Raw genomic sequence first — 27,127 nt, forward strand, 5'->3', positions numbered from 1 at the left:
ATAAAGTAGTGTAAAATGAAAATACTCGAGTGAAGTACAAGTAGATCAGAATTATAGAGTACAGTTCTTCAGTAGTACAGTGCTCAAGTAAATGTACTGCTCCACCCATGGGTGCTCTGAGACAGCAAAGGACAGGACAGGAAAGGATAGGAAAGAAAAGGAGCAAATAAGAGAATCTTACAACAGCGCCCCCTGTGGTCGCAGCATATGGCGTGACACTAATCCTAAAGTTGAACATGGAAACATTTTCTAAAAAATTACATTCTACTAGCAATTAAAAAATAAACAACAGCTGTTAATTAATTTCAGAGTTATCCATTTTGCACTGACGTGTTGTCTCAGATTTATTACAGAGATCTCCTACAGTTCATTAAAACATCTGCATTCCCTGAGGAACTCCACAATGACAGCCAGGTAACGCCACAGCTTTCAGGCTCAAGATGAGCAGACTCTGAAACTGCTGAGATTGAAATGAACTGAGGATGCAGCTTGTTCTCCTTTCACCTCTCTGCAGTTTCAGTGCACCTGAAGAAGGATGAAACTGAATCTGAATCTGAGACTCAATGAGGCAAGAAACCAGAACCAAAGTTGTCTGACCACAGCTCTCCAACACCTCAAAGGACTATAAGTCATTATAACGTTGTTGTGATAGAAACTGTTGTGTATTGGTGTCTCCCTATATCATCTTTATACATATGTAGGATTGTTGTTTCCCTGCACTGACCTTCTTACTTGGAATAATTTGATGTTTAGTGTCTCGCTCAACGACAGTTCAGTATAGGGACAGGACCTAGGGATCAAACCACCGCAATTAGTGACTGATCCCCTCCACCACATGAGCTACAGCCTCCTCTTACATATGCACATTTGGGAAACAACAGCAGCAGCAGTTAGTGTTAGTAAAGTTTACAACACACACCAGGTCACAGAGCATCACGTCACCTGACATGCAATGACTGACGACTGTAGCTCACACCCAGCTGTTTCATAAGGACAGAGGGAGGAGTCCGGGGATAGTGCCAGTCCAGGGAGTGAATGTGATACATGGGAATGGGACACTGGAGGCCCGGTCCCAGACCTGAAGTCACTGCTCGCAAAACAATTTGTTCAGTGAGTCAGAGGTCTGGTGTTGTACTCATTGAACGTTTCTGCAAGTTGAAGAATCAGTCAGAGATGAGCAGGTGGGATAAAGAATGTGATCTTCTTACAGAGCTATCCAGCAACATCCATGAAAATAGTGACCATGGCTACAGAAATGGTGACAAGCAAAGTCACCTGAAAAATTAATTCTGAAAACCTGGGTGAGGACTGATCAGATTTGACTGACAGTGGCCTGGGAACAGACACAAGTGTCCTCATTTTTAAAATCTAATGCTACTATATCCTAACTCCAAGATGGCTGCCATTCTTCTGAATAAAAACTACTTGTTCAGATCAAAAGCCAAAAAAGCCTTCTCACTCCCTAGTTTGCTTCTGTCCAATAAGTCCACCAAGCAGAAGACCATATACAAACGGCTAAGGTTGTGGAATGGTCATGGTCAGAATAAACAATGAGGACGATTGGTTTCAAAACTAAGAGCGGCCTGTGTTTTGTTGACCCCTCTAATTAACCCACATGACACAACGAACTTGTTTGCTTTTTTCTTTATTTTTTTTTGTAGCTTTTTTATATTTAAGATTTTTTCCCTTTTTTTCTTGCTATCCCTGCTTTTGGCACTACATACCTAGGGTGACATGTTAGATTGTTTTTAAAACAAACGTCTATTCAAAGCCTTCATTTTGTTGCAAGCAAAGTATGAATACAGCTAATAAAAATAAAGGTTTACATTTTTCCTCCTTACTTTACACATAAAATAAAAACACTTTTTGGACCCCCTCAAAAATGGGGGTATTAAAATATTTGACATTTGTATCACAAATCAATGTAATGAGACAAAAAATAAAACATAAAAACTGTACAAAAATGATAAAATTCATTTTAAAAATTCCTGCGATCAAATGATGCAAAGAGTACATAATTCTGCTTTTGTTATGTTACTGACCATAAATCTAATTAAAAGGAGATACAAGTTCACTTCTTCTGTTGGATGAAATTCAGATTGACTTGATGTCGGACATGGGGGACCAGTGGGAAGTTTGGATTCGGATTTACCATGGAACCTGAAGAGAAAACAAAAAGTCAAGTCAGTGCAAATGGAGAGCTTGTGATTATTTTTCTCAGCAGTAATTAAAAAAAAAACTGTGTCATATCTGACCTTGGGCCATGAAGGGTTTGCCGGGCTGGTAGCCTCCGTTGCCCTGCTGGAGGAAGCTCTGGGGCATCCGGTATGCCCAGGATGGAGACAGGGTGTACTGGGGTGTTTTATTGTGCTCCCATAACCGAGAGCCTTGGCTCACACCAACAAACTGGGCCGGGTGGCCTGACTCTGCAGAGACAAGATCCAAACACACTCAAACTCACGATAAAGAAAACATTCGGGCGAATCCAGTAATAAAACCTAAGTAATATTCCAGTCTGCGTAAAACAAACAGTGATGAACCATTACCCACCACAACTGCATCTTACCTCATATAACCCTTTACTCTGTAAACCCATCCACTAATTTTAAAGAGGAAGAGATTCTGAACTACTGATTGAACACCAGAAAAGCTCTGTGTGAAAACAGGCTGGGCCTCATACTGAGATGGTATCTGATATCTAAATTTGTTTTAAAAAAATTGAAACTGAACTTTGAATTGAACAATTTAAATGGCTGAGGTTTGATATGTAGATGTGTTTACAATGTTGGTTGGTGGGAGGCTGCTGCACAGATCATGGTGTATCATCATGTTTTTGCATGACTATCAAAAATTAATGATGTGTGTCCTTGTGTATCTATGCGACACTTCTTTTTGTTGTCATTTCGTCCAGGTCTCTCTTGTAGAAGAGGTTAATTATCTCAACAGAATCCCGGGTGAGATACAGTCTACGAAATATGTCAGACTGGAACCAGAACCATTTGCTAGTGTAATAAAATAACTGAACATAACATTTACTTTCTCAGAAAAGTGGAATTAATGTGAAGTTCCTCTTCAACTACATGAAGATACTGACAGAATCACACACAGAGGGTGCCACCAAAGTTCACCCAGTGAATACCTGACTTGATTACAGTGCCATTGCCCATGAGTGACCCTGGTTGTGCCAAGTGGTTGTGCCAGTGTCCTTCCCGTCCTGGCCCACCAATGCCCAGCTGTCTCCCCGCCGGCTGGGCGAAGATGATGCTGGGGTCGTTCAGGTTCATGGGGCTGGAGTTGCCCCCTGAGCCTGTGGGACTCCCATTCCCTGACGCAGAACGCAGGGCGAATTTCAGGCCGGGTGGGGAGGGGGCGGTGGGAGAGGACGTAGTGAGGACCGGTCCGTGGATGGGCCAAGAGGTGGAAGGGATGTGGACTGGGTGATGAGGCTGCCCCTGGGACTGGTGGGAGGGAAGATGCCCCAGTGCAGTGAGCGTCCCTGGATGGTACTGGCCTGGGAGGGAGGTAGGGAAGCTGAAGAGGGACAGGGGGACCTGGGGGTGAGCAGGCTGCTTCGAGGGACCTGCAGAACTGGTCTTACTGTGGGAGGGCTGGGGGGAGCTGGAGGACTGGGAGGAACTCTGAGGCATAGCGGTGGGCTGTGGGGAGTAGGGCGGAGTCTGTCGACTGTCCGACTACCAAGACGAAGAAAGACAAAAGTATTTGGAATCAACAAGCAGACACAAGTCACTTTTATTTTTACATTCGAATACTCATTCAGCTGGGAAGATGAGTGAATATTTGATTAGAGTTTGATTTCCAAATTATGATTCATGGATGTTTCTGCAGAATCAACAGAGGGTTAAAGAGCTTTTATTTGCCCACATTTCAAGATATCAAAGTTTGGCCCACGGAGCTAAATTTAATCAATTTTGCGATTGTTTGTATATGTATTCCAATCTGCACCCCCTTCCTCTCATTTCTGCTGTATTTGGATGGAGGCAGAAATCTCTATGGGTTTGCATGAAAACATATTTTTAATAATTTTTTTGTAAACTTTTTGTAACTGTACTCACACATTCAGAGGGCTGTCTGGTTCTTCCAGGACAGTCTGCAGCTGCCTGAGGAATGGGGATGGACTGGGAGCTCACCATAGTTCGTACCATGTGAGGAGCTGGGAAGTCATACAGTTTTATTTCAACCTTCTATTGAGTGTTGAGAATATTAGGCGTGACGTATATTATGCATGTCCTTCTAAGCTAATGATTCAAAATATGTGTATCAAAGGAAATGACTAACAAGAATGTCTTGAAGAAATATTCTGTGCGGTTATTTTCACTTGTGTAGATACTTTTTGTGAGAAAGAGCGTGCGGATACCTGGTGCTCCGGCGGTCCTCTGTTTGAGGTGGCGGTATTCAGGACAGTCCCTTCGCACGTGACCCATGTCCCCGCACTGGAAACAACGTCTGTCCTTTGGTTCTCGCTCCTCCTCTTTTATGTCCTCATCTTTGTCATTTTCCTTCTTCTTCATCCTGGTAAAGACAAAGTTCAGGGCACAACAAGACGGGATGAATAAATCTGACTGGGTTCAAACACATAAATGAGCGTGCAAACATACAAACAAGAAAAATTACAATGGTACAGGTTTTTCTTAATATCAAATAAGACTTGAAATTAAAAATACCTTAAAATACCAGTACATTTAGTAATTATTATAGTAATTAAGTTCTGATTGTGACTAAAATGATCAAGCTTTTAACAAGATTCCTAAACAGACCATCAATGTTCTTTGAAACAGTAGTTATACATTTTTGGTATTAGTTGGTGCATCGCGTTTTGCTCCCTGATATGTTTCATGTATAAAACAGCAGTACAGTGAACAGTGATGCTGTAATAACTCTGTACAAATTATACTTTTACACAAAATAGAACTTATGTGAATTTATAAAATATCTATTACTCCATAGTATTGTTTTTATTTTTTTTAGATATTCTTCAGTTCTATAGCGGTGGGTGAAATAGTTCCATGAACGAAGAGTGGACAACCTGCGTCTCTTTGGACAGTCCTTCATGTAATGTCCAATCTTTCCACAGATCCTGCAACACCTGTCATTGGGCGCCAACTCGCCGTCTGTCAGCACCTTTGAGTCAAAGAAGTAGTCCTGCAGCAGAACACAACAGCACATATTTTACACAAATCACAGCTTCCTCAGTACAAGGAGCAGACAGAATGAAATTCCTCACATTTAATCATATTTTGTTTAAGTGTAGGGGTCAGGAATGACGTACCACTTCAGTGCCGGGGACGGGGTAGAATGGAGTTCCAAACAACTTCCTACCATTTATAAAAGCCTTCATGATGAAGTTTGTCACTAGAGGAGATAAGACAGGCAGCGTTAGGGAGTTTTAAAACAAGCATTCCACACCAAGAAACAAAACCTGAAATAATGACAAAGTTTGCATGATCTTTAAATTCATTCAAATAGATGAAACTCAGACGGCCTGATCCTCTGGACTCATCAGTCAGCGTGAATGAAATTCTTATACAGTACATATGAGAGTACATCATGGAAACTGTAACTGAAAGAAGGAGGACATGCTATGAAAAAGAAATTCTTCACAGAGTTTGTGCACAGTCATCCTTCAAAACACAACATGGACACCTGCTCTTTCGTTCAACTGCTGTCATGAACTGCCATAGAAAGCTGAACAATTCAGAGTTCATGTCTGCAGGTAAGGAACAGCAGAGTCGGCATCAGCAAATAACTATTATTTATTCATTTTCCAAAATGATGGTGTGATATAAAAAAAAAAAGTGGTTTAAATTTTATGCCAGAAATATCTGAATGATGCTCTCAGTGAAGTTAAAATATTTTGGTCATGATGAACTACGCTGGACTAAAGCACTTACTTTTGCGAGAAACTCCAGCACCAAGATTATGATTCAAATCAAAGGGATCTGAGGAGAAGAACAGATGAATGAGTAGAAAAGAAAACCCTGACTATAATGTGAAGAAGCAGCTTAAAACAGAGCAATAAAGCAGATTCACGTGAAAACCTTCAATAGCGATGCATTTGCTGGTCCACTGTTTCTCAAAGGTGGTGAGGCGTTTTCTTTGGCGGATGCTGATGACGTGCTCTTTGAAGTCAAACTCTTCAGTGTAAAAGCGCAGGAGGCCCAGCCAAAGCTCTCCAACGGTCTCTGTGTTCGGCTGCAGCGCAGAGAGACGCCGACGCTGTGAAAACAAACAAACACAAGAAAACATACTTAAAACTACTAAACTTAAACTTAAATTCTGAAAGAGCAGAAGATATGCGACAGGATCAAAAACTGATTTGGACTAGATTCAAATAATGTCAAACACTGTATTACTGCCCCAAGTTAAAGGAGACCTCAGCTGTGTGTCAGTTTTTGTGATTTTGTAATTTTAATGAAACTCACCAGATCTTCAAGGTCATCAAAAAAGAAAGCATTCCAGCCATCGACCATTCGCTGTGGAACAGTCTTCCCATCAAAGATCTGAAAATCATACAGATTTATTCATTTTCAATTCAAAGCTAAACACCTTTGATTGGGCTGTGTGTTATTTCTTATGAATTGAAAGAGTGATAAGTGGCTGGTACCTCCTGCAGGACAGGAATGACCGGCGGCTGCCTCTGCTGCAGGAAGTAAAGCACCATCAGGATGTACGCATAAGATGAGAGGCTTCCTCTGGATGCATCCCCAATGTCGCAGCGCTGTGAGCACAGAGGCAGGTTAGTCAGGGTTCGGGTTACAGACAGTAACACCTCTTTGCTTCACTGGGGAGGGTTTAGGGTTTGCCCTGCTGAATGTCCACGTCTGTTACAGATCATATCCAGTAATTTCCCAGTGGTTAAAATGCAGCTTAAAACAATGAGTTAAATTGCAGAGGAGCACAGAGAGCACTTCACTCCCCACCTCCCCCTGCTATGTTAATCCTATTCAAAATGGGGCTAAAGTGCAGATTTGTATGCCATTAAATTAAAATGCTTTTACCCCACGAATTATTTCATACATACAAATGTGTGTTACTAAATATAGACAACTGCTGCATTCTAGGTCAAACTGTAGCACAGTTGCCTGTAGAAACCAATAAAACATAAAAAGCGCAACAATATGAGCAAACCCCATGAAGGCAGACGACATGCGGTTGGGTTAAAGTTAGAAAAAGCTAGTTAGTGGAGCTGAAAAATATACTCCCCGCTCAGAGTGAGCAGAGGAGGCAACAGAGAACATAGACGACGAAAAGCTGTTTTTATTTTGGTATAAATTAGATTTAAATGTGTGGGCTTGACTCACTAAAACTCTGAGCGACAATAAGTGATGTGGAATTATACTTCACAAAGTGATACATTTCATATTTTGGCAAAAAAAATTTCACATTAATCCAACAGCAACGTTAGACTACACAACCTAGTAAGGTCCATCTCACTTTAGACTGTACTTTACTTTTTCCGAGAATATACTTCACCATATTTGCATTTTTAATTAAACTAAGCAAAGTTTACTGAGGATTAGCAATTTTAATTGTGACACATTGCACGGCCCCTTGAAACTGTTTGTTTTTGAAAGTTATGTTACAGCTTGTGATACTGCAATGATGACCATGTTTATTTTGTTACTTGTTTTCTAACTGGCTGCTAACAAAATGTCCAAGAGATGAGATCATGAGACCTTAGTAAAAATGTTACAAATTTTGAATAGCTGATGAAAACCAATCCCAAAATCTGTTTTGTTTTTTTGTTAAGATGAGTGGTGTAGTTATCGGATATATCCAGCCAAGCTTGTGAATATCAATAAAATTTGAATGAACAGGCTTTTAACAAACCCTTGACGGAGGAACTAGAACAGAAACCTGCACACTGAACAATCCAAAAACCAGCAATTAGGGGTTCCTCTATCAGCTGGTCAACTTTCACATACCTTTGCAAAGACCTTCATTGTGTATCCCAGGAACTGCACACGTGGATCCAGGGCTGCATATGTAGCCAGCATTCTGGTGTTGTGTTGAGCCTACAGAGATGATCCGTCCTAATTAATTCATGCAGCAATTTCAACAGATAAATTCCTGTCTGACTTTATTGCCCACTCTATGTAACAGTGAAGGCACATTCTGCTATGAGAGCCTTGTTCACTCACCAGGGTGTTATAAAGGCTAATGTCTCCCTCCAAACCACTCTGTCTGTGTTCAAACTTCACAATAGGCACTTTAGCTGTTGTAATAGGCAAGATGTTCCTCAAACCTGTGATGATGGGAAAACAGGAGATCATAATGAGTCAGATTCAGTCCCTGACACGCCCAAATATCACAGTGTTATGATGTGATAATTATTAAAATGTTAATTCACCTGTATGCTTCTTTAGCACTTTTGCAAGGCCTTCAATGATCTCTTTGCAGTTCAGCTTCTGTTCAGATAGATCACAACGTTTAACAGTGAAAGACTACAAGGGCCATATTGAGGAAATGTGAGTCTGCAGTATGTTTGTGTGTTTTGTTTTGTCTACCTCTGCAGTATCATGGCCCTCCAGAGTCATGCAGATGTCAAGGTCACTGTCACGGAAGCCAAAACCGTTTTTGGAGGAACCAAACAAGCAGAGCTGGGCTTTATCTGTGGGTTCAGATAACATTATGTCTTATTCACAGCTGGAAACATTTTAACATTACATGCGATGAGGAAGCATTTACAGTTACCAGCAACAACAACAAATTAACACAGTAAAGGGGGAGAAAACAAGAAGGTTTGACACAAAAATATGTTGTGTCACTTGCAGACATTAGGAAAAAGGCTTAGCTCTCTCTTCATGGGAGGAACATATATAAAGTCTCAGGCAAACATTTAAGAAATTGTTTTCTGTAACAGTTTATGCCTACTGCTCACCATTGTACTCTTTCCTTATAAATCTCTCCAGGCTGCCGAGGATCTGCTCCCTCTTCTGCTGCTCAACAGGTGAAGGTGACAATTCATCTAAAAACGAAAGCAGAAGAGAAATTCAGTTACACTGAGCTACAATGATTAATGGATTAGTCAATCGTAATAAAACACATTGGCAACTATTAAAGATGGATCACTCATTTATGCTATTTTTCAATCAAAAACTAAACATTTAATGTTTTGTTAGTCCCAGTTACAGTGTATTGAATATTTTGGCTATCTGGACACTGATGATGAAATCGCCACACGATTAATCTTTTAATCTAGAGAATAATCAACAGATTAATCAGTAATGAAAATGCTTCTCAGTTGCAGCCCTACAATCACAAAACATTTATTATACTGATTCACTGGATTAGAGAAGGTTTACCAGGGGTAGCTGAGAGTGAACCTACGATGGTTGGCAGTAAATGTAATGATGTTTACTCCTTAATGGGTTCAAAGTACACACAAAATAACAATGTGTCTGTCTTTTGTTTTTCATAGCACCTGCTTAATTTAAACTTAATCTGCACTGCGCAAAAGTAGATGAGATCATATTCAGTACTCTGAGTGTCAACTGTCAATTTCATGTTGGTTGTGAATGAGAATATTCATGTTTTACTCAGATTCTTCCAAAAGACAACGCAACTTCAAAAACAAAAATGTTAGAGAAATTATTCTCCAGAAAAGACAAAAGTGAAAGAAAATTCAGAACTGCACTGCTGACTGCGTACAGTAGCACAATCTGCAGAGCCCATCGAGGATATCTCTGAAGCGGTCGTTCATAGGAGGCAAAGGCTTTAGTTCAATCTTCTTGAAGTCTTCAGGACACTCGTCCTTCAGGTGACCATCTCGTTTGCAGATGCTGCACACTACAGTTGGAGGCTGGAGGGAAACAAAAATTCTTCTATTAAATGACTAATTAGACATGACAGCTGCAACAAACACAAAGTGAAGCATAACTGCATGAATAAAAATTACAAAATGATGTAACACTAGTTACAGAACATCATTGTGACAAAACATTTCTGTGGGGCAATGTCCCATGTTGCATAGGTTGAAAATAACATTTCTTAAGGCTCTCTAACAACAACTGAAGCCAATGTAATGTGATAACTTGGCACTCGAAAACTGGACTCTGTCATCATGTGTCAATAAAGACTGTCCTTAAATTTGATGTACCCATCAGTGCTTGCAGGTGAGATGATGCAACAACAACATTTTAGGATATTTATTAGCATTAGCATTAAATTAGTATTTCAGGTTGACTGTGCTACTAACTCTAATGTGTATGCAATATACATATATAAAGAGTGAGTGGTGTTCGACATAATTACCTTCCCACCAGTGAAAATCATCTTGTCAAACACATAGTGCAGATCCTCCGATGTAAAAGGCCCAGCCTTCTCTGAAACACTGTTTTCCTCCTCGTCTTCCACCCCTCCCTCCTTGTCACTGTCCAGCAGGCCGTTGGGGGAGAAGGAAGGTTTGTTCCCCTCATTGATAACCATGTCCATGAGGCTGGCATCTAAAGTCCTCTCATCCTTCTTTCTGGACGGATCTGAACCATCTTCATCATCGCTGTCGGGCTCCTCGTCCTCCTTCAAACCCTGGTGCGCCCTCTGAGTGCTCGGACTTTTTTCACCTTTCCCGTCGTTGTCTTCCTTGCTCACAGAGTCGGCCTCCTTGTTCTCGACCCCTTCCAGTTTTGCACCTTGCTTGCCTGCTTTCTTGCTTCTCTGGTGGCCCCCAGAGCCCTTTCTCTGAGGGCACGCAAAGTATCTGTAAGCTGTACGGAAGCGCTCCTGGATGTACTCAAACACCATTTGGCTGTTCAAGCTTCGTGCAACATTCCTCTTCAAGGCAAAAGGATCTAAAAACAAGGAGGAGAAAAAGAAACAGAGTGAATGTCTGGTATATTTCTCCAGACTTGTACGGTGAGATTTCTAACGGAGAGGTCTCTTACCTTCAATAGCGAGCCTACGACGTGGCCAGTTCTTAACTTCTCTCGAGAGGAGTACCTTTAAGCGGATGCTGATGATATATTCTTCAAGAGCAAACTCCAGTGTGTAGAAACGTAAGAGCTCTAACCACAACTGGCCCAGCGTCACATCTTTACTCAGGTCAAAGGTTAAGGGGGTCTTTAAAGAAAAGTAACAGAGGGATAGTTAAATGCAGGAACACAAAGCAAGAATATCAATACTGCTCTTCATAAAAGTATGATGTGAGATCTGAATCAAAGGTAAGCTAAACTCTCCTTGTACTATATAATCAGCTATTGTGGTATGACTCACCAAGCCCTCTGAATAATGAGTATCATCAGGTTTATTCTGCTCGGGTTTGGGTCTGCTCTGTCCTCTGGCCTCATTTCGGTTCTCCCCCCGTCCCTCTGTGGAGCTTGGAGGTCTGTGCTCCCATCGGACAAACATATCCAACGTGATTCCAGTTAGATGATACTCATCCACACGTTTCACATCAAAGCCTTCGATCTGAAAGAGGAAAAGGAAGAGAGGAAAACTAGCAGTATGCAAAAATGTGATGGTTAAATTCTTCCAGATACTTCTGGTTCATCATCACTGCATCTTCTTCTCTGTTATATAATCAGAAAATAACATGACAAACATAAAGAAGTAAACTGTCGGCTACAAAGAGCAGGGAATGCCGACTTGTTGCACAGCTGGAGATGTCTGATCTCTCAGAGTGGAACAGGAACATTTGGGTCACTTGGAGTTTCAGGTTAAGTTTTAGATTTGTTTGTCTTATAACTGTTTTTTTCACTGCTTGAAAAATACTTTGGTGAATAGTTAATTGTAGCTCAGAGCACACAAATGATTGACAGAAGAGTGTGTGTGTTGTCCTGGAACAGGAAGCTGCCTCTCACTACGAAAAGGTTAAAAGCTGCAAGTGTGTCTCTGCACCTCACGTTTTAGGCAACCACAGTGATCGTCACTTAAGGTCCCAGTTCACATATTGTATCCTCTGAGAAACACAGCCACGGAAGGTAGCTCCTTCTGGGAAACTGACAGACAGGCTGAACCTGTTCCTCCTCGAAAACTGAACACTGTCACTTCTGTGAAGGAGGATTTATTGCAGGACTGCTGTATCAGACTGCATTAGTTTTAGCTAGGTGCACCTGATAACCTGCTGACTGTATATGGTAGATATAATATCATCACATGATATTTCCTGACTATACAAGTTGATAAAGATTGCCTGGGGCCCCATTGTGCCCTCCAAATACAGGTGCAGCCTTTAAAATGGGACAGATCCATCTGTTAAAGAATTTCTTCCAGAAATGTGGACTTCGTATCCTGAATTAGGAGAGCGCTTCATTATGAACAAAAATTCTTTGCTGCTGACGTGGTGCAGCGCCACACTGCCAGGACTACTTGTGCATTATGACATGTGGTGTCCCACATCTGGTTTAACTGGCACAACAAGTAGCTATTGTCGATCATCAGGTGCTGCCATGACTCACTGATACATTCTGGGCTCCGGGGGGATGTTTTTAGACAGTGAAAAGCAAGGTTCACTTGCAACTTCAGTAAACCTCTGTTAATTTTAATTACGTCATTCTTCAACCTGTGCTCACACAGCATCTCACATTTATCATCATCCCAGTGAACACCCTGTGGCACAAACAGCCAGAAGGTCTGAAAAAAAAGAGAATGTTTTTTTCACCTCAAGGAGAAAAACTAGAGAAAAGATTGTTTCCTCCTCCACTTACATAACTATTACTGAGCTGTTCTTCCTGTTGGCAAATGCTGTGCACTAAAATACAACTTGTACTTCACGTGAAAACACCGTCTAACAGTGATGCCAGAAATGATGATGATGCAATCATAGTTAAATGGGTCACCATCAAATCAGTTTCCCTCATTAATATGAAAATGTAAGGAATGCAATGATAAAAAAATGAATGAGATCACCTAAACAGCAGCGGAAAGATGCTTTTTCTGTTGTGTGTGTGTTTCTTACGTTAAAGTGCCTGCTCCCAATGAGAGACACACACACCCCCCAACGTCTTGTTTCCCGTGTTTCCCAACACACAGACCGGAGCCACGTTTTTTTTCACAAAATCATGACACAATACACAAAGGGGTGGGGGATGGGGTGTCATCCTGTGAATTACACTAAATGGGCAGATCCTGTCTACATTACAGCAACACTTGAACTATTAAGGCAGGCAGGATGGCACTAAAAATTAAGCAAAATTATAATTTTCATGCATTTTATCAACATAATCATTGCTCATTCAAGAGAACATTTTAAGACAGTTGAAGTGTACAACCAGAAACAAGGTAAGATACATCAGCAAATCTTTAGCAGTAGGACAGATATGAGCAGTTTATGTGAATCTTAATTTCTCCATTACAATCTGTGTACAAAAACAAAAATGAAAAAGGACTGCTCAGGAAAGCAGACATGAAGCAATACTTTTCCAGTGACAGTGGAAAAGACTAACACCTGAAGAACACAACACTTCACCTACCCAGCGGCCCAGGTAGACAGGGAGGATGGGCTCCTTCCTCTGCTGCAGAAAGAAGATAACCATGAGAGCGAAGGAGTACGAGGGGATGCCACCCTCAGCCTGGCAGTCAATATGACACAGCTGCAGAGACACATACAAAGAAAACCTGCTTTCACTTGGTCTGAATTTTAGCCTTAAAATTAAGCAATAAATTTGAAATTAATCTGCTCAATTATAAAAATCATTACATTATACTTTATTATATAGAACAAAATATTTGTTTCTCTGGTTTGGGCCTTTGGACATATAGGTGATATAGAGTGTTTGTGCAGACACAGAGAGGTGCTTTATTTAAAAAGAGTAATGTGGGCAGAGAAAATTAAATATAATATATGGATGTTACCATTGCAAAGCATTTATTTCTGGTCTGTCAGCATTAGAATCCAATGTGTCCAGTATCATCGTGTAATTTTTTGATTGTGGAAGTGGAACGTTGGATGTGTCATTTTAAAAACATACTAATTAGTAAAGGAAGATAACAATTGGGGTTTATAATACTTGATGTAAGCACACTCATGGTGAAAATTTGAAGCTGCTAAACCTTTCCCATTGTACTAAAGATCTGCCAGGATTATACTGAAATGTTGTTGGAACATGAATGGAAGTAAAAACAAGCAAACACACTGAAACCCATTTGAAGCGGTGTCAGTCGCAGTCTTACCCTTGCCCAGTAGCGGAAGGCCAGCACCAGGGGCACTAATCTGGGCTCCAGTTTAGCCAGGGCTGCCAGGTGATTGGTCGTGAGACAAGCGACGTCATTACCGGCACTGACTTTACACATCAGGCCGCTGAGCAGAAACAGAGGCGAGGAGAGACAGCAGGGAAATTGTAATTCTAATTGTTTGGCTCACTGAGGTATATGTTTTTAAAAAATCAATTAACATGTCTATGCTACAGTGAAGGCCTTATAATTAATATGTACTGTAACAATGTGCAGTTACATAAATACAAATAAGATCAAACACAGTTGGCTCTGTTGGCACAATCTTAACATACCAGGTCACAGTCACAAAAAGGTTGTTTTCTTCTAATCATCAATGTAAAGTCACAAATAAATATTTTAAAATAGAATTAAATACTCTATACACTTTTACTACAATAAACTCCCTTTTTAGGCATGTATGACAAATGACTGAAACTCTAACAAGTGTGTATACAGAAATGATTTTTTTTTTTTCATTTAAACCAACACTCACCTGCTAACATCCCGACAGAAAACCGCAGGAACTTTGGCATGAAAATCTGACTCAACCTCAGAAAATTCAGCTGAAGAAGAGGAACACAAAAAAATATATAATTTGTAGAAAGTTAGAAAAATGTAAAGAACTGCAGGACTTTTACATAAAGGTGGATCCACACTAAGTAGCATTCATTATCCAAATCACTTGGGTGAGGTCCTTAAAGATGAACATTTTATCCAAACTCAAGACCAAAGCAGATAATGAAATTCCAAGCTATGTGCATCTTGGAAATATTCTGTAAAGGTTTAACTTGCAAGTGCTATCAGACATATAAACTAACAAGGAAAAGCCGATAATTCCAGACCAACCAGAACATTTGGTTTATTGACAGTTAATCATGTCTCAACTTTAGGGAAATGTTGAATGCACTAAGCAAAACTTACAGCTGTTCTTGAGGATCTCCAGCACTTGAATCAAGACCTCAGGTTGTGTCATCTGAACAGACAAAAGTAGTGAGAGAATGCGAGATATCAACAACAGAACCAAATGTAACTTCTGATTTACAATGTCTTTTGTATGTTATCAGAGAAAATGCATCACTATTTTGTGAAACAGCAGAAAAGGACTCACTGAGGAAGGGTAGGTGACATCAATGTTGATATCACTGGTTTTGAAGGCAAATCGGGTAAGACATGAACCATAGAGACGGAGAGAACAAGCTGGAAAACCAGAGAAAAGAAATTGGAAAAAATGTACAGGATATACATATGCAGTATTTTTCATACTGAGAGGGAAAGCAAACCTTATTCAAATAGAAGAAAACTAGACACTGAGGATAACCAAAGTGTAATTTCAATGAGATCTGAAATTCAAATGTTTCTCAAGACTTTTCCTTCTTTACACTGCTCTCTGAAGCACACTCAGACCAGGCTCAATGACATCGCAGCACACAACCTGAGAGGTTCCTCTTTATGATCTTCTCCATCCTGAGGACCACGGCCTTCCGAACTTCAAAGTCCTCCTCTGAGATCCCGTGCTGCCTGGCTGTTTCTATGACAGCCGCATCCACGGCCCTCAGCTGGGCAGCGGTGGGGGGTGGCAGGGCACGCAGCTCATTCTCCTCCTGTTTTTCCTGATACACCAGAAGCAGAATATGTACAACACTAAATTGTAAACCCTTACTTCCTGCCTTTTCAGAAGAGCATTAATAAAGTACAAGTCCTGGGATGGACCGCACAAGGTCAAACTTTCCATACCATTATGTTCTTCTTGTGTCTCTTCTCCTTGATGTGTTTGTGTGCTCCTTGAATGTTCTCAATGTGCACAGAACAGAGCTTGCATAAGTATTGATAGTTTGGGTACTCAGGGGACTGCTGTGAAAACAGAGAGAGAGGCAAAACCAATCAGTTTATGCATGTTCTCTTGCAGTTTTTGGATTTTGCCCTTGACCTGATCATAATCATAACTATTAACCCCTCTGCTCATGCTAGGAGGAGACAAAAACAAACAAATCCCTACTACACATGCTGGAGATGACTGCATGGGGCAAAGAGATGACACAAAGTGAAGGGGAAAGAACAGATGGGCTGGGATTCCATTGTTATTTGTATTTATCAAAATAAGCCAAACTTCTCCAGTGTATCGCCTTTTATTTTTAACTTCTGACAAAACAGCTGTAACAGAATGATGACTCTATAAATTGACAGATGACAGCTATTTCTTTTGCTATTTTTGCATAAAAGCACTTTAATCGACTGTCAAAATTGTTACCCGTTATTTTTCAGCCGATCGACTAATTGATAAATCGACTAATCCTTGCAGGTGCCATCTTCAAAGAGACCGTTTTGCCTGAACAACAGTCCACAATCCCAAGAGACGGCTCAGCTTACAATGATGTAAAACCAAGAAAATTTACCAACTATATACATCAGCCACATAAATTAAATTCTCTCGCTGTAATTGTAGAAGAGACCACTATTTACTAGATGGGTCTGAATAGTTATGCCGACTACACCTATAGTCATCTGACAGACACTCAATTACAAACAGCCAACCCCTCCCAAACATTTACTATATAGTATTAGGCATGATGGGATTGTTTCCTTACTTTCAACAGTCGGTGGATGTAATCTCTGTAGAGGCGCTCCTCTGCCTGTCGGAGGCCCAGCTGTTGCTCTGACAGGGGTCCTTCCTCTACAGTGGGCCTCACCTCTGTGCCCTCTTCAATGGACTGATGCATTAGTCCCGCAGCTTTCACCCCTACAAACAGCAAAGACAACAGTGTACCAAAGATACATTTGGTGATGAAGACACAAGGAAAGACACTCAAAAACATCTCAAGAACCCACCATGGGACTTCTCCTTTGCTGGAGTTACAGAAGAGCTCTTGGCCTGTGCTGCAAGGCCCTTCTCAGGTGTACCAGGCACTACAGGAGAGTTGGTCTCTCTGCTTGCTGAGGGGCTGCTGTCTGTAGAAAGAGAAGCCCTGGAGTCAGGAGTCTGTGCTGCCAGCTGCTGTTGTGAGCTTGCCACTTTGCCTTTGCCTCTCTCCCCAGAACTTGTTCTTCCAGTCAGTCTTGTCAGCCTGGAGGGCCGTCCCCTCCTCCTGTCCTGCGGTGTGTCTGTGGAAGTCTTGCCTTGCCCCCGGCTGCCCTGGCTGCCTATATTATGTTCATCCTTCGCAATGGTGAGGTTTTCTTTGCTGCGGGGCACAGACTTGGTACCCTCTCTCTGCGTAGGAGCCTCTTTACTTGCCTTCTCGCTGGATAAAGCTTTGGCTCCTCTGGGATGTTTGACTGATTTTACTGGACTTATGGACTCATCCATCCCTCCTGTCCTGCTGCTGTTGTCCCTGGTGGAGTCAACACCACGCTGAGGATCACCAGGGAGGCAGGCCACCTAAAATCTGTTTAAAAAAAGAAAAAGAAAAAATCATAGCTATCAGTCTAAGTAGCAAAACCACACTATAAGAAGCATTGTGATAACCTGATGTGTCTTGTTTCACCAATAAAACATGGAAGGGTGTCACCTCCAAAACATAACTGAGTTTTATGTCTAATAACAGTTCAAAATATTTTGGTGCGAACACACTGAAAGGAGCAGATGTTTCCTTGATCAGTCATGCAGAACTGCAACATCTATCGATTTTAAATCTTTCAAAAGTTTGGGTCCACAACTACAGAAAGTAAAGTCACTGTACTTAGTTTTCAGTACAGTGAACAGCACAGTCTGTGGATTTACAGGCTCTCCCTGGGACATATCTTTGAATCAAATAAACTGTGCTGTGGAGGAAAAGTCTATTAATACATTTATCCTAAACCTAACTTGACGCCAGTGCAGGGACTTAGGAACAGGGGCGATATAAGAACTTTTCTTCGTTCTGCTTGAGTTGTAATTGATTTACATACTTTTATAGGGAGACCTGTGAACAGCATAAAAACCCTTTATTGTGTATTATATGACTTTTTTTGACCTCTGTAATACAGCGCAGAGCTGAAACCAAACTAGCCAGTGACAGAAAACAAAGGCTACAGTTCTGATTACTGATTAATTCCTATCTTTGGGTTTTGAACTGTTGGACCAACAAAACAAGAAGACATCACCTTGAGCTTTCAGAATCTGAAATGGGTATTTTTCCATATAATTTTTATATTTAATATGCTAAATAATTAACCGATATATCACAAATAACAATAAACAGATTAATCGATAATGGGAACAACTATTAGTTGTAGCTAGAATATAGGGTTTATCACAGACTTCCCAATGAATCTAGTGAAGCAGTTAAATTGACGGTGGCATTAACTGACCCCCTAACTATCAGTGGTGGAAGAAGTACTCAGATCCTCTACTTAACGAAAAGTATCAGTGCACCAATGTAAAAATACACCATTACAAGTAAAAGTCCTGCATTCAAAAGCCTGCTTAAGGAAAACCACAGGGGCATTCGCAGTAAAATGTACTTCAAGTCTCAAAAATGAAAATACTCATTGTGCAGAAAGATGGCCACTGTTAGTGATATACAATTATTATTATTAGTAGTAGTATTAGTATTATTAGATTGTTAGTACTGATTCATCAATATAGAAGCAGTACTTTACTGTTGTAGCTTCTCAGCGTGGAGCTAATTTAAAGTTATTTATTTAAATTTTAGCCCAGTGGAATTGGGCCCCTCCACAGGGTCACCAGATAAATCTGAGATGATAAATGGGAGACCAGCACAAATTTATGTCAAATTTTAGGTCTTTTTTATTATTATTATTTTTAAATCTTTTTTTGTTGAAAGTTTCCGACAGTTTTATCTGACAGGATCACAAACCAAAATGAGCCAAAATGGGGAACCGCTGTATTGCACTGCAAGTTTTATATGTGAAGTCTTAATCTGAGAAGTAACTTATATCTGCCAGATAAATGTAGTGGAGTAAAAAGTACAATGTTTCCCTCTATAACATAATGGAGTCGAGGTATGAAAGTAAATGCACTTCGTTATTTTCCACGACTGCTCAACACAAGCACATCATATGAACAAAGCCAGAGTGCAGTGATGTTGTGTCGAAATTTCCTCATGGCGGAGTTGGGGGTTCATTTTGGGTTTGATGTTATTATGATTTGTGTGTGTGGTGTGTGTGGTGTGTGGTGTGTGTGGTGTGTGTGGTGTGTGTGGTGGGGGGGGCAGACTTCGACACAACACCGGGACTTAACGTTAGCTCAACTTCCAAAACCAAAACGAAAGCACACGGTTATCATCGACTTGGGTAAATGCTCACCATTAAAAGCAAAAAGTGTTTCCTGTGTTATAGAAACGATTCGCGCGGACTTCCAGGGGACTCTCTGCTCTCTACTCAGCCGACTTTGCTGTTAGCTGCCTCCGTGAGCTAACTGTCGTTAGCCGCTGTGCCCGGTCGTCCGGCTGAGCTAGCTAACGGGAAATAAATAATACTGGCACCCAGCTGCCACACAGCAGCAAGTCATTAAAAGCAGGAAAAACGGCTTCGACCATTTTAACACACAAAAGCGCGTATTACCTTACTTTCGAGCTCTGAAGTTGATTTCGGATTATTGTTTAGCTATCTCCATGGTTCTGTTCTACATAATGTTTTTCAAATCCCACGGCCCTGGTCAAAACAGCAACCATTGACGCCATGTTAATACATTACCCCGCTGCATTGTGGGATTGCCAGTGACGATGAAGAGGGGCGTGCAACGTGCTGCGTTAAAGTACCGCTGGGAAGCTCTGGAGTGTGGATGCACTGTTCCTAAACCCATCTCTTTTCTTTCTTGGGGACACTTCAAAATAGCAAAGTTAAATGAAAGTAGAAAATAATAATCACAGCACTGTGCAAAAGACTGGAGGTGCTAAAAGCAACGTGAGGGTGTTTTAAAAAAAAAAATAAAGCCACAGATAGTTTTTATTTTTAATTTAACTTAATTTTAAGTGTGGTAAAGAGAAAGAAACAGAACAAATCCATATTTGCTGTGACCGCCCTTTGACTTCAAAATAGTGCAAGTTCTCCTCGGTACACCTGCACACAGTTTCTCAGGTACTTGTCAAGTAGGTGTGATCCAGCATCTTGGAGAACTTGCCACAGTTCCTCTGTAGATTTGGTCTGTAAATGTCTTCTGTCACTTCAAGTATTCCCAGACTGACTCCACAATGCTGTGATCAGGGCTCTGTGGGGGTCAGGCCATCTGTAGGAGTCCCTGTTCATCTTGTCACTGAAGATAGTTCTTTATGACTCTGGCTGTAAATTTGGGCTCATTGTCCTACTGCAGAATGACTCTGGGTCCAATCAGATGCCTATTTAATGATACTAGGAAATGGATAAACAACTAAGCATCTAAAATACCTAAAATTAGATTAGGAAATACTTTTCTGGAAATGGCTAATTGAGAGCTGCTGTCTCTTTTCTGTTCATAAACCTACTGAATCATTAAAAAATCTGATGTAAACATTGCCAACTGGAAATGCAGCAGAAGAAGTAAAGAGCTGCAACAAGTCATATGTTGTCTTTTTCATCCCTTTACTTTTTGGGGTCAAAAAAGCATCTGACCTTTTACTTTGTAGATAAAAATAAATACAGCTAACTGTTGAAAATGTTCCTACTTGTACATGATTATGTGCATACTGGGTAATTGTATATTTGTATATTTGAAAATATTTTCATATTTTATATACTAGAGAGACAACAACTGCCGGCAAAAAAATTCCTTGTATGTGTTTGCGTACTTGGCGATTAAACCTGATTCTGATTAAACCGGATTCTGATTCTAATACAAAATAAATGACAAAATGTGGAACACTTCATGGAGTAATTTAGTTATTTTGGCATCAATCAAACCAAACCAAAACCAAACTTCCCAAACAGAAGATGTTACCAAAATAACTTCTCAACTCGGTGTAATTATTCATTCTCTGGTTCTGAATGTGGCACAGCCTAAATTCCCACACAATGAGACCCAGTTTGTGGAAACTTTTCTTACAGAGGGATAAGCCTCTTATCAATATGCAGAGAGGTTTATGTTTTGCTCTGTATTTTTGGATTGTGTTCATTTGTTTGCCTCCAAAGAAAAAAAAAAAGTAGGCCATGGTGTGCATGCCTTCATTTGCCTAATGAGCTGAGAGTGAGAGGTGGAAAAGTTTTTGTTCCAGTTCCAATTCTTTTCTATCCAACACACCTTCAAAATAAAGCTTGAGACTACTTATCTGCAATGGAGCAGGTCACCAAAAATGTCTCACTCTGGTTGTGATGAAAAGGACTTTCACAGACTTCAAACAAATTTTGTTGCTTTCTGTAGGCTATCAGATTTCATTATATTTTAATTCTGGGCTTCCATTTAAATTTAAATCTTCATCACTGTCCAAAAAATTTAAATCTTATGAGATAATACTTCCTCATGTACTGTTTACTGTCATCAGTGACCATTATCCCTTGCAAATAAGCTACAGTAATAAACTAAATTTACTACAAAACAAAATGGAAAAGGCTAATGGAAAGTCTGAACACTTGTGGTAGGTCAAAACTGTGACATAGTAAGTGACAAATATAACACACACAAATATGACTATCATGATTTTGACAAAACATAAATGTGCGGGGACATGCAGTGACAAATTAAAAATAAATTATAATTACAGGCACATTTAAACACTTGAGTGGGAAAAAATAAATTTAAATTCAAATCCATATAACTGCATTTCAACATGAAAAGAAAATGCAAGAAAAAAAATTTGTTGTGCATACTTGTCAGATATTATGGATACACACACACATGATATTGAAGACGAAATTACAAATTGTAAATTGTTGTTTGCTTTTTCTGAGTGTCGTGTGGAGAATGTTTTTTTTTTTTTGTTTTTTTTTCCATTAATTTATTTTAAATAATTTGGACAAATTCGCCAGCGAGGCTTTTATTTTGTAAGAAACGGGCGGTCCTGGAAATGCCATTCTCTCGGTCCGTAACTTTACTTACAGAGACGGAGAACTACCGCAGGAGTTTGGAGAAGTTTTCCTGCTGTTGCGTTGGCAGTTTCACTGTAAAGATGCTTCCCGGAGTGCTCACCGTGTTCCTGACTTTACTCAGCCTCACTGAGAGCAAACAGAAAGATTTTTATACTTTTAAAGTGGTGAACAGCAGAGGGAAGTTAGTGTCCCTGGAAAAATACCGGGGTTCGGTAAGTCTGGGTCTGAACAGCTGAGTGTAGCAGTTCATACCGGTGATGTTACAGTGTCTTTACTGTAACCAGTTACTTTGCATGTCAGACGGTTGTATGAATGAATGTTGCATGGAAATGTTTTTTTTTTTCCCGTCTCCCACTTAACGCGCTGATTGTAGATGTAACTAACATAGTACTGCAACGGATCAGTTTGACTGCAGCCTTCTCGAGATGCCCCGTCCTGTAGCCCCGCTGGCCTACGTGGCAACAGGCCTGCAGAGCTGCTGGCGCTGTAGGAGCCTCAATAAGTTTTCATTCAAACAAGGTGCAGACCACTAGCCCGGATTGGCTTTGATCTGCCTGCAATCGACTGATACAACACACTACCTGGAACTACTGCAGACTTTATTTAGCATATTGGGAAACATTAAATGAGACAAAGTAGATGATTTTTTCTGTAGGTAACAGTTTAATGTAGCGTTACATCTATTTATACTTTGGAACCACTTTCTGATAAGGCAGCATCTGTAAAGGGTTTAAAGCTGTAATTAATGATTTTACTGATGTTAATAAATATTTTACTGATGCTTTAGAGATCAGTTATAATCGTAATTAATTAATTATTAGTTAATCTTATTAATTAATTAATAAGAAAGTTGTGGAAAATCCTTCTCAACAGGACACTTGCCTCTCCAATACTGATTGACTGTTAGGCTGCTTACTGTCTGGAGAAGGGTCGCAGGACATCTGGACTAAAATCCATTTCTAAACTACTTATCAACATTGACAGCTGCAGACTTCAATGGTTATTGTAGAACCTTTTATTAACTGAGTGATTAACTTTTGTAGAAGACTTGTTAGAAACTGAGAAACCCATTACCTTTTATTAATCACCTGCCTATCTTCACAACTTCAGACATAATGGGTTAATAGAAAGAACAAAATCCTAAATATTTATTAATGGTTTACCAATATTTATAACTGCATTATTACTGAACAAACAGGACACACTGAAGCCGTCTTTATTTAAACAACACAAGGAGAACTTCTTAAACAACTCTCACCAACAAGATTTCACAATGAATGTATTGTTCTATGTTTTAAGTTGTCATACATATACTGTATGTATAAGTTAATTAATGCTTATACCATAACAAGTCTGAAGTTTAAATGTTAAAATAAGCAGCATTTATTCAGCCTTACTTAGTCCTCTTCAACAGAGCTTCCAAAGGTATGTATCCTCCTCACTGTCCCTGGTTAAGGTGTCTTACACAGATGCTTCCAAATTCTCACAATTACCACTGCAAGTTATGCACAGAATGTAAAACACTTATATAAAGTGCTATGTGGTTTCTATGTAGGATTTTTAATGTACCTAACTTGAAATTGCTTGACCATGACACTAGATGTCAGCACTAGATGATGGAATCATCAAACAGTTTGTGGTTAGACCGAGGGAAAATGAAATCAAAGAATGCATGTACTTTTGCAGTGATAAGCTGCTTTTTCGTCCCTTTCAGAAACTATCCCCCACTGACTGTGAGCTGAAGCATGAAGCTGCACTAATCTGCACTAACACACTCAACTGTTCTGTCCATGGCCTCTTCACTAACATGTAAGATGATAATATAAAGATCCAAAGTAGATCTGATCAGGCATGCAACATCTGATGCACATTCTCTGAGTTGGGTTAAGCAAATGTACCAATTATTCTCTGGCTTCAGCTTACAGTGTGAGGGCTTTTGCTATTTTTAATCACTGTAAATTGAATATTGTTTGGTTTTAAACTGTGGGTCAAAATATTGAGGCATTCAGATGCCTCATCGATCAAAGTCAAGTTTAAAACTAAGTGAAAACCATGTTTTTGCTAATAAACCATGGTTTAACTAGTGGTGGAAGACATATTTATATTTTTTATGTAAGTGCTCCATCACAAGCAAAAGTCATTCCTGAAAGATCCTACTTAAGCAAAAGTATTGATATAAAATATCTATTATTTTGCTGATATTAAATTATGTATAAAATGTATATGGGCCTTAAGATAAATCTGAGGTCTCATGAGATGATTATTGGAGCAACAGAGAAGCAAAAACAAAGTTCTGATACATTCTTATCTCTTTGGTGGAACTGCTAACAGCACATAGACACCTGAAACATATCAAGGTGTTCACAGTTCCGTGACTGTTTCTGGTTGTTGTTTGGCTACTACAAGGACTATTACTGCAGTGTTTCACAGTGTATTTCTGTGGCTTTAGGTGTCACTGGTAGTGAATGTGGCCAGTGAATGTGGCTTCACTGAAGAACACTACAAAGACCTGCAGCAGCTCCAGCGGGATTTTGGGCCATATCACTTCAATGTGCTGGCCTTTCCCTGCAACCAGTTTGGGCAGCAGGAGCCCGGCAGCGACAAGGAGATCGACAGCTTTGTGCGCAGAGTATATGGAGTCTCCTTCCCTCTGTTCAGTAAAATCGCAGTCGTTGGAACTGGAGCCAACAATGTCTACAAGTACCTTGTTGGTGAGTGAGATGTGATGTGGGTACAATGGTTTGTAGCCTGAAAGACAACCAGGTTTCTAATCAACACAGTGGAACCAGGTGAATCCCATCATGACAAGGAAAATGTTAGATATTCAGAAATTATAAAAATGAATATGACATGAAGAACAGAACATGCACTGTACATACAAAATATTTGATACTGAAATCATATACATAGGTTTTACTGTGTTAACCGAAGGGGAAGAGTTTATTTGTGCAGGTCAGCTCTATCAAGGGGAAGGCGGGTTTGCCAAAATGTGAGATGTCATAAAACACACTTGTCCTTCACAAATTAAATACGTCAGTAGAACAAGAGAAATCACCAACTGAAAAATGGAAAAGCTGTGCTATAGCAAAACTGTAAAATTTGGAACAGCAAGAGGAATTGTAAGAGAAAGCCTGTCAAAAGTAGTGCAAAGTTTAGGAGAAGGAGATCATCACTGGAGGTTCTGAGAGTCCTCTTTTAAACAACCTTGACTTTAAAGTATACAAACCAAAATGAAAATTAATAAAACTGTAAGAAGTTGTGTAAAATGCTGGCGAAAGGGCAGGTGTTATCACAATTTGTTCACCATTTGAGAGAATATTTAAAATCTTTTTCTTCTTTTCCCATTTTCTGCAGAATTTTCTGGAAAGGAGCCTGACTGGAATTTCTGGAAGTATCTTATTGATGTAAATGGCCAAGTGGTGGACGCATGGGGACCGAAAGTTTCTGTCAAAGAAATCCGACCAAAAATAGCTGAAATGGTGCGGCAGATAATCTTAAAGAAGAAAGAGGAGCTTTAACCCCTGGTTTCAAGACCATTCACTACACAGTGTTCTGCAGTTTAAGAGTCAGATTCATTGGTACATGAACCAAAGGGATAAAACTAAAGAAATTTATGTTGCTTGTACAATCTCACCATTCAATTCATTTCACATAGTGAAAGCAAATTCGACTTGCTTTCTGGAAGCACTGATTAAACACCACTATGTTTTTAAAGTCAATGTCAGGTTTTGTATCAAGTGTATGGCACTTGAAGCCACAGTTTTATGCCAAAGAACTCTTGTTTCCTTGTTTGTTAGTCATGTGGATTATGTGTTCTTTCTGATTTGTGGAATAAACCTTTACTGTGATAAGAATGATACCTAGCTTTTGAATTTGTGTTATAATGTTTTATTGCCCCAAAACACTAGTAATATCAATCTATAGGATAGTATACTGTTTTTCAGTTATTATCATCAGTTTGGCACATATAGGAGTAGGGTCTGTCAGACCCCAAACAATGTGGAAATAAGGCCAATCTCAACAAAACACAAGGGTTAAACTTCTAGGCCACCACCAGATGTCGCCTGAGAGTGTCCTCTAACGTTTTAAGAGGAGAGAGAAAGTCTAATGTGTGTGTTTTGATATCTGACCTTTGGGTGCATCAGCAGGCCTGCAAGAGCACAAGTTCACGCAAGGAACAGTGCAAATGAACCTCAAAAATAACAATGCTGACAGCAATGGAGAACAGTAACTATGTAGGGTGGAGGCCTTCACAGGGTCATTCATTTAGATCCAATCAACATACCCAGTGGAAACCTCACATACAGATTTTCTTTTTTTTTCTTTTTTTTATTTAACAATCATCATATAAGTGATTTTGCCACAGTATTCAGTATCTCGGGGTAATGGGTTACCACCTCCCGTGGACCCACCACCCGTGGTTTGGTACATTGTGGACTGGGTGGCAGTCGCCCCTGCAACCTGGGCCTGGACCCAGATAAGCGGCAGATGATGACATACCAGTGATTTTGCCATTGTTGGAGCATTACCAGTAGAACAGATGACAGTATAACATCAAACTTCACCATGCCACAACATAACAATTGCATGTATGAGCACAATATGTCATTGTTTTGGGTTATTTATTGGTATCAATCACATTGGAGTCAAAACATTAAAGGTATAGTTGTGACATTGTGGAATATTTTGTGTGCAGCTGGGAATGTTGTTATAAAGGTGGTACCACAGGAAAGGTCAAAGGATCATCAAAAACAATCACAGAGACTTGAGCTTAAAGCAATATAGCATTGGCACAAATTGTACCTCAGCACAAAAACACTGTATATTTTGAACAGATCTAACATGTCTTTGGATTTCTCCAGCTTTTACAGTTCTGCTGGGCTGTGAAAACATTGTCACACCTGTTTTTGATGAATAGCCACTGCTACACCCTCTATTTTAAATCATTGCACCCTCTATTATTAGCACAGTGGTGTAACTCCCAGTTTTGGAACAGCCCAATGTGCATCTTAATCCTAAT

The 27,127-nt window shown here is 40.0% G+C and overlaps 2 protein-coding genes across 5 annotated transcripts; one reads left to right on the plus strand and one right to left on the minus strand.

Moving 5' to 3' along the window:
- Window positions 1–1,140: 1,140 nt before the first annotated feature.
- Window positions 1,141–19,805, minus strand: tut4 (terminal uridylyl transferase 4). 4 transcript variants are annotated; one of them, XM_041040262.1, is made up of 31 exons: window positions 19,677–19,791; window positions 19,414–19,596; window positions 16,996–17,552; window positions 16,755–16,906; window positions 15,904–16,020; window positions 15,602–15,779; window positions 15,278–15,366; window positions 15,091–15,142; window positions 14,663–14,732; window positions 14,128–14,254; window positions 13,428–13,547; window positions 11,230–11,424; window positions 10,902–11,076; window positions 10,273–10,808; window positions 9,670–9,820; window positions 8,900–8,986; window positions 8,526–8,629; window positions 8,369–8,426; window positions 8,160–8,263; window positions 7,944–8,033; window positions 6,623–6,736; window positions 6,441–6,518; window positions 6,057–6,234; window positions 5,910–5,957; window positions 5,288–5,370; window positions 5,045–5,160; window positions 4,376–4,530; window positions 4,074–4,171; window positions 3,140–3,692; window positions 2,256–2,426; window positions 1,141–2,160 (listed from the first exon to the last, which is right to left on the minus strand). In XM_041040262.1, the coding sequence occupies exons 3-31, from the start codon at window positions 17,471–17,473 to the stop codon at window positions 2,072–2,074; spliced, it is 4,566 nt and encodes a 1,521-aa protein (XP_040896196.1). In that variant the 5' UTR covers window positions 17,474–17,552; window positions 19,414–19,596; window positions 19,677–19,791; the 3' UTR covers window positions 1,141–2,071. The 4 variants fall into 4 exon arrangements, with proteins under 4 accessions (XP_040896196.1, XP_040896194.1, XP_040896195.1 ...); XM_041040260.1 differs by having other exon boundaries at window positions 19,672–19,791; XM_041040261.1 differs by lacking the exon at window positions 19,414–19,596 and having other exon boundaries at window positions 19,672–19,805.
- A 2,308-nt stretch (window positions 19,806–22,113) lies between these two features.
- gpx7 (glutathione peroxidase 7) lies at window positions 22,114–25,952 on the plus strand. Its single transcript, XM_041040628.1, has 3 exons — window positions 22,114–22,319; window positions 24,557–24,818; window positions 25,462–25,952. Exons 1-3 carry the CDS (start codon window positions 22,188–22,190, stop codon window positions 25,623–25,625), a joined length of 558 nt encoding a protein of 185 aa, XP_040896562.1. The 5' UTR covers window positions 22,114–22,187; the 3' UTR covers window positions 25,626–25,952.
- The last annotated feature ends 1,175 nt before the right edge of the window (window positions 25,953–27,127 follow it).

This window comes from Toxotes jaculatrix, chromosome 6 (genome assembly GCF_017976425.1).
Source record: "Toxotes jaculatrix isolate fToxJac2 chromosome 6, fToxJac2.pri, whole genome shotgun sequence".
Lineage (NCBI taxonomy): Eukaryota > Metazoa > Chordata > Actinopteri > Toxotidae > Toxotes > Toxotes jaculatrix.

Bases quoted from the DNA above. Each gene is read 5' to 3' on its own strand.
- tut4 (XM_041040261.1), bottom strand. From the start codon at position 17,473: ATGGATGAGTCCATAAGTCCAGTAAAATCAGTCAAACATCCCAGAGGA. The intron at 15,143-15,277 runs GTGAGTCCTTTT...TTGTCTGTTCAG, and splicing joins ATGTCACCTACCCTTCCTCA to ATGACACAACCTGAGGTCTT. The intron at 10,809-10,901 runs GTAAGAGACCTC...CCTTGTTTTTAG, and splicing joins TCGTAGGCTCGCTATTGAAG to ATCCTTTTGCCTTGAAGAGG.
- gpx7 (XM_041040628.1), top strand. From the start codon at position 22,188: ATGCTTCCCGGAGTGCTCACCGTGTTCCTGACTTTACTCAGCCTCACT. The intron at 22,320-24,556 runs GTAAGTCTGGGT...CTGTGGCTTTAG, and splicing joins TGGAAAAATACCGGGGTTCG to GTGTCACTGGTAGTGAATGT. The intron at 24,819-25,461 runs GTGAGTGAGATG...CATTTTCTGCAG, and splicing joins TGTCTACAAGTACCTTGTTG to AATTTTCTGGAAAGGAGCCT.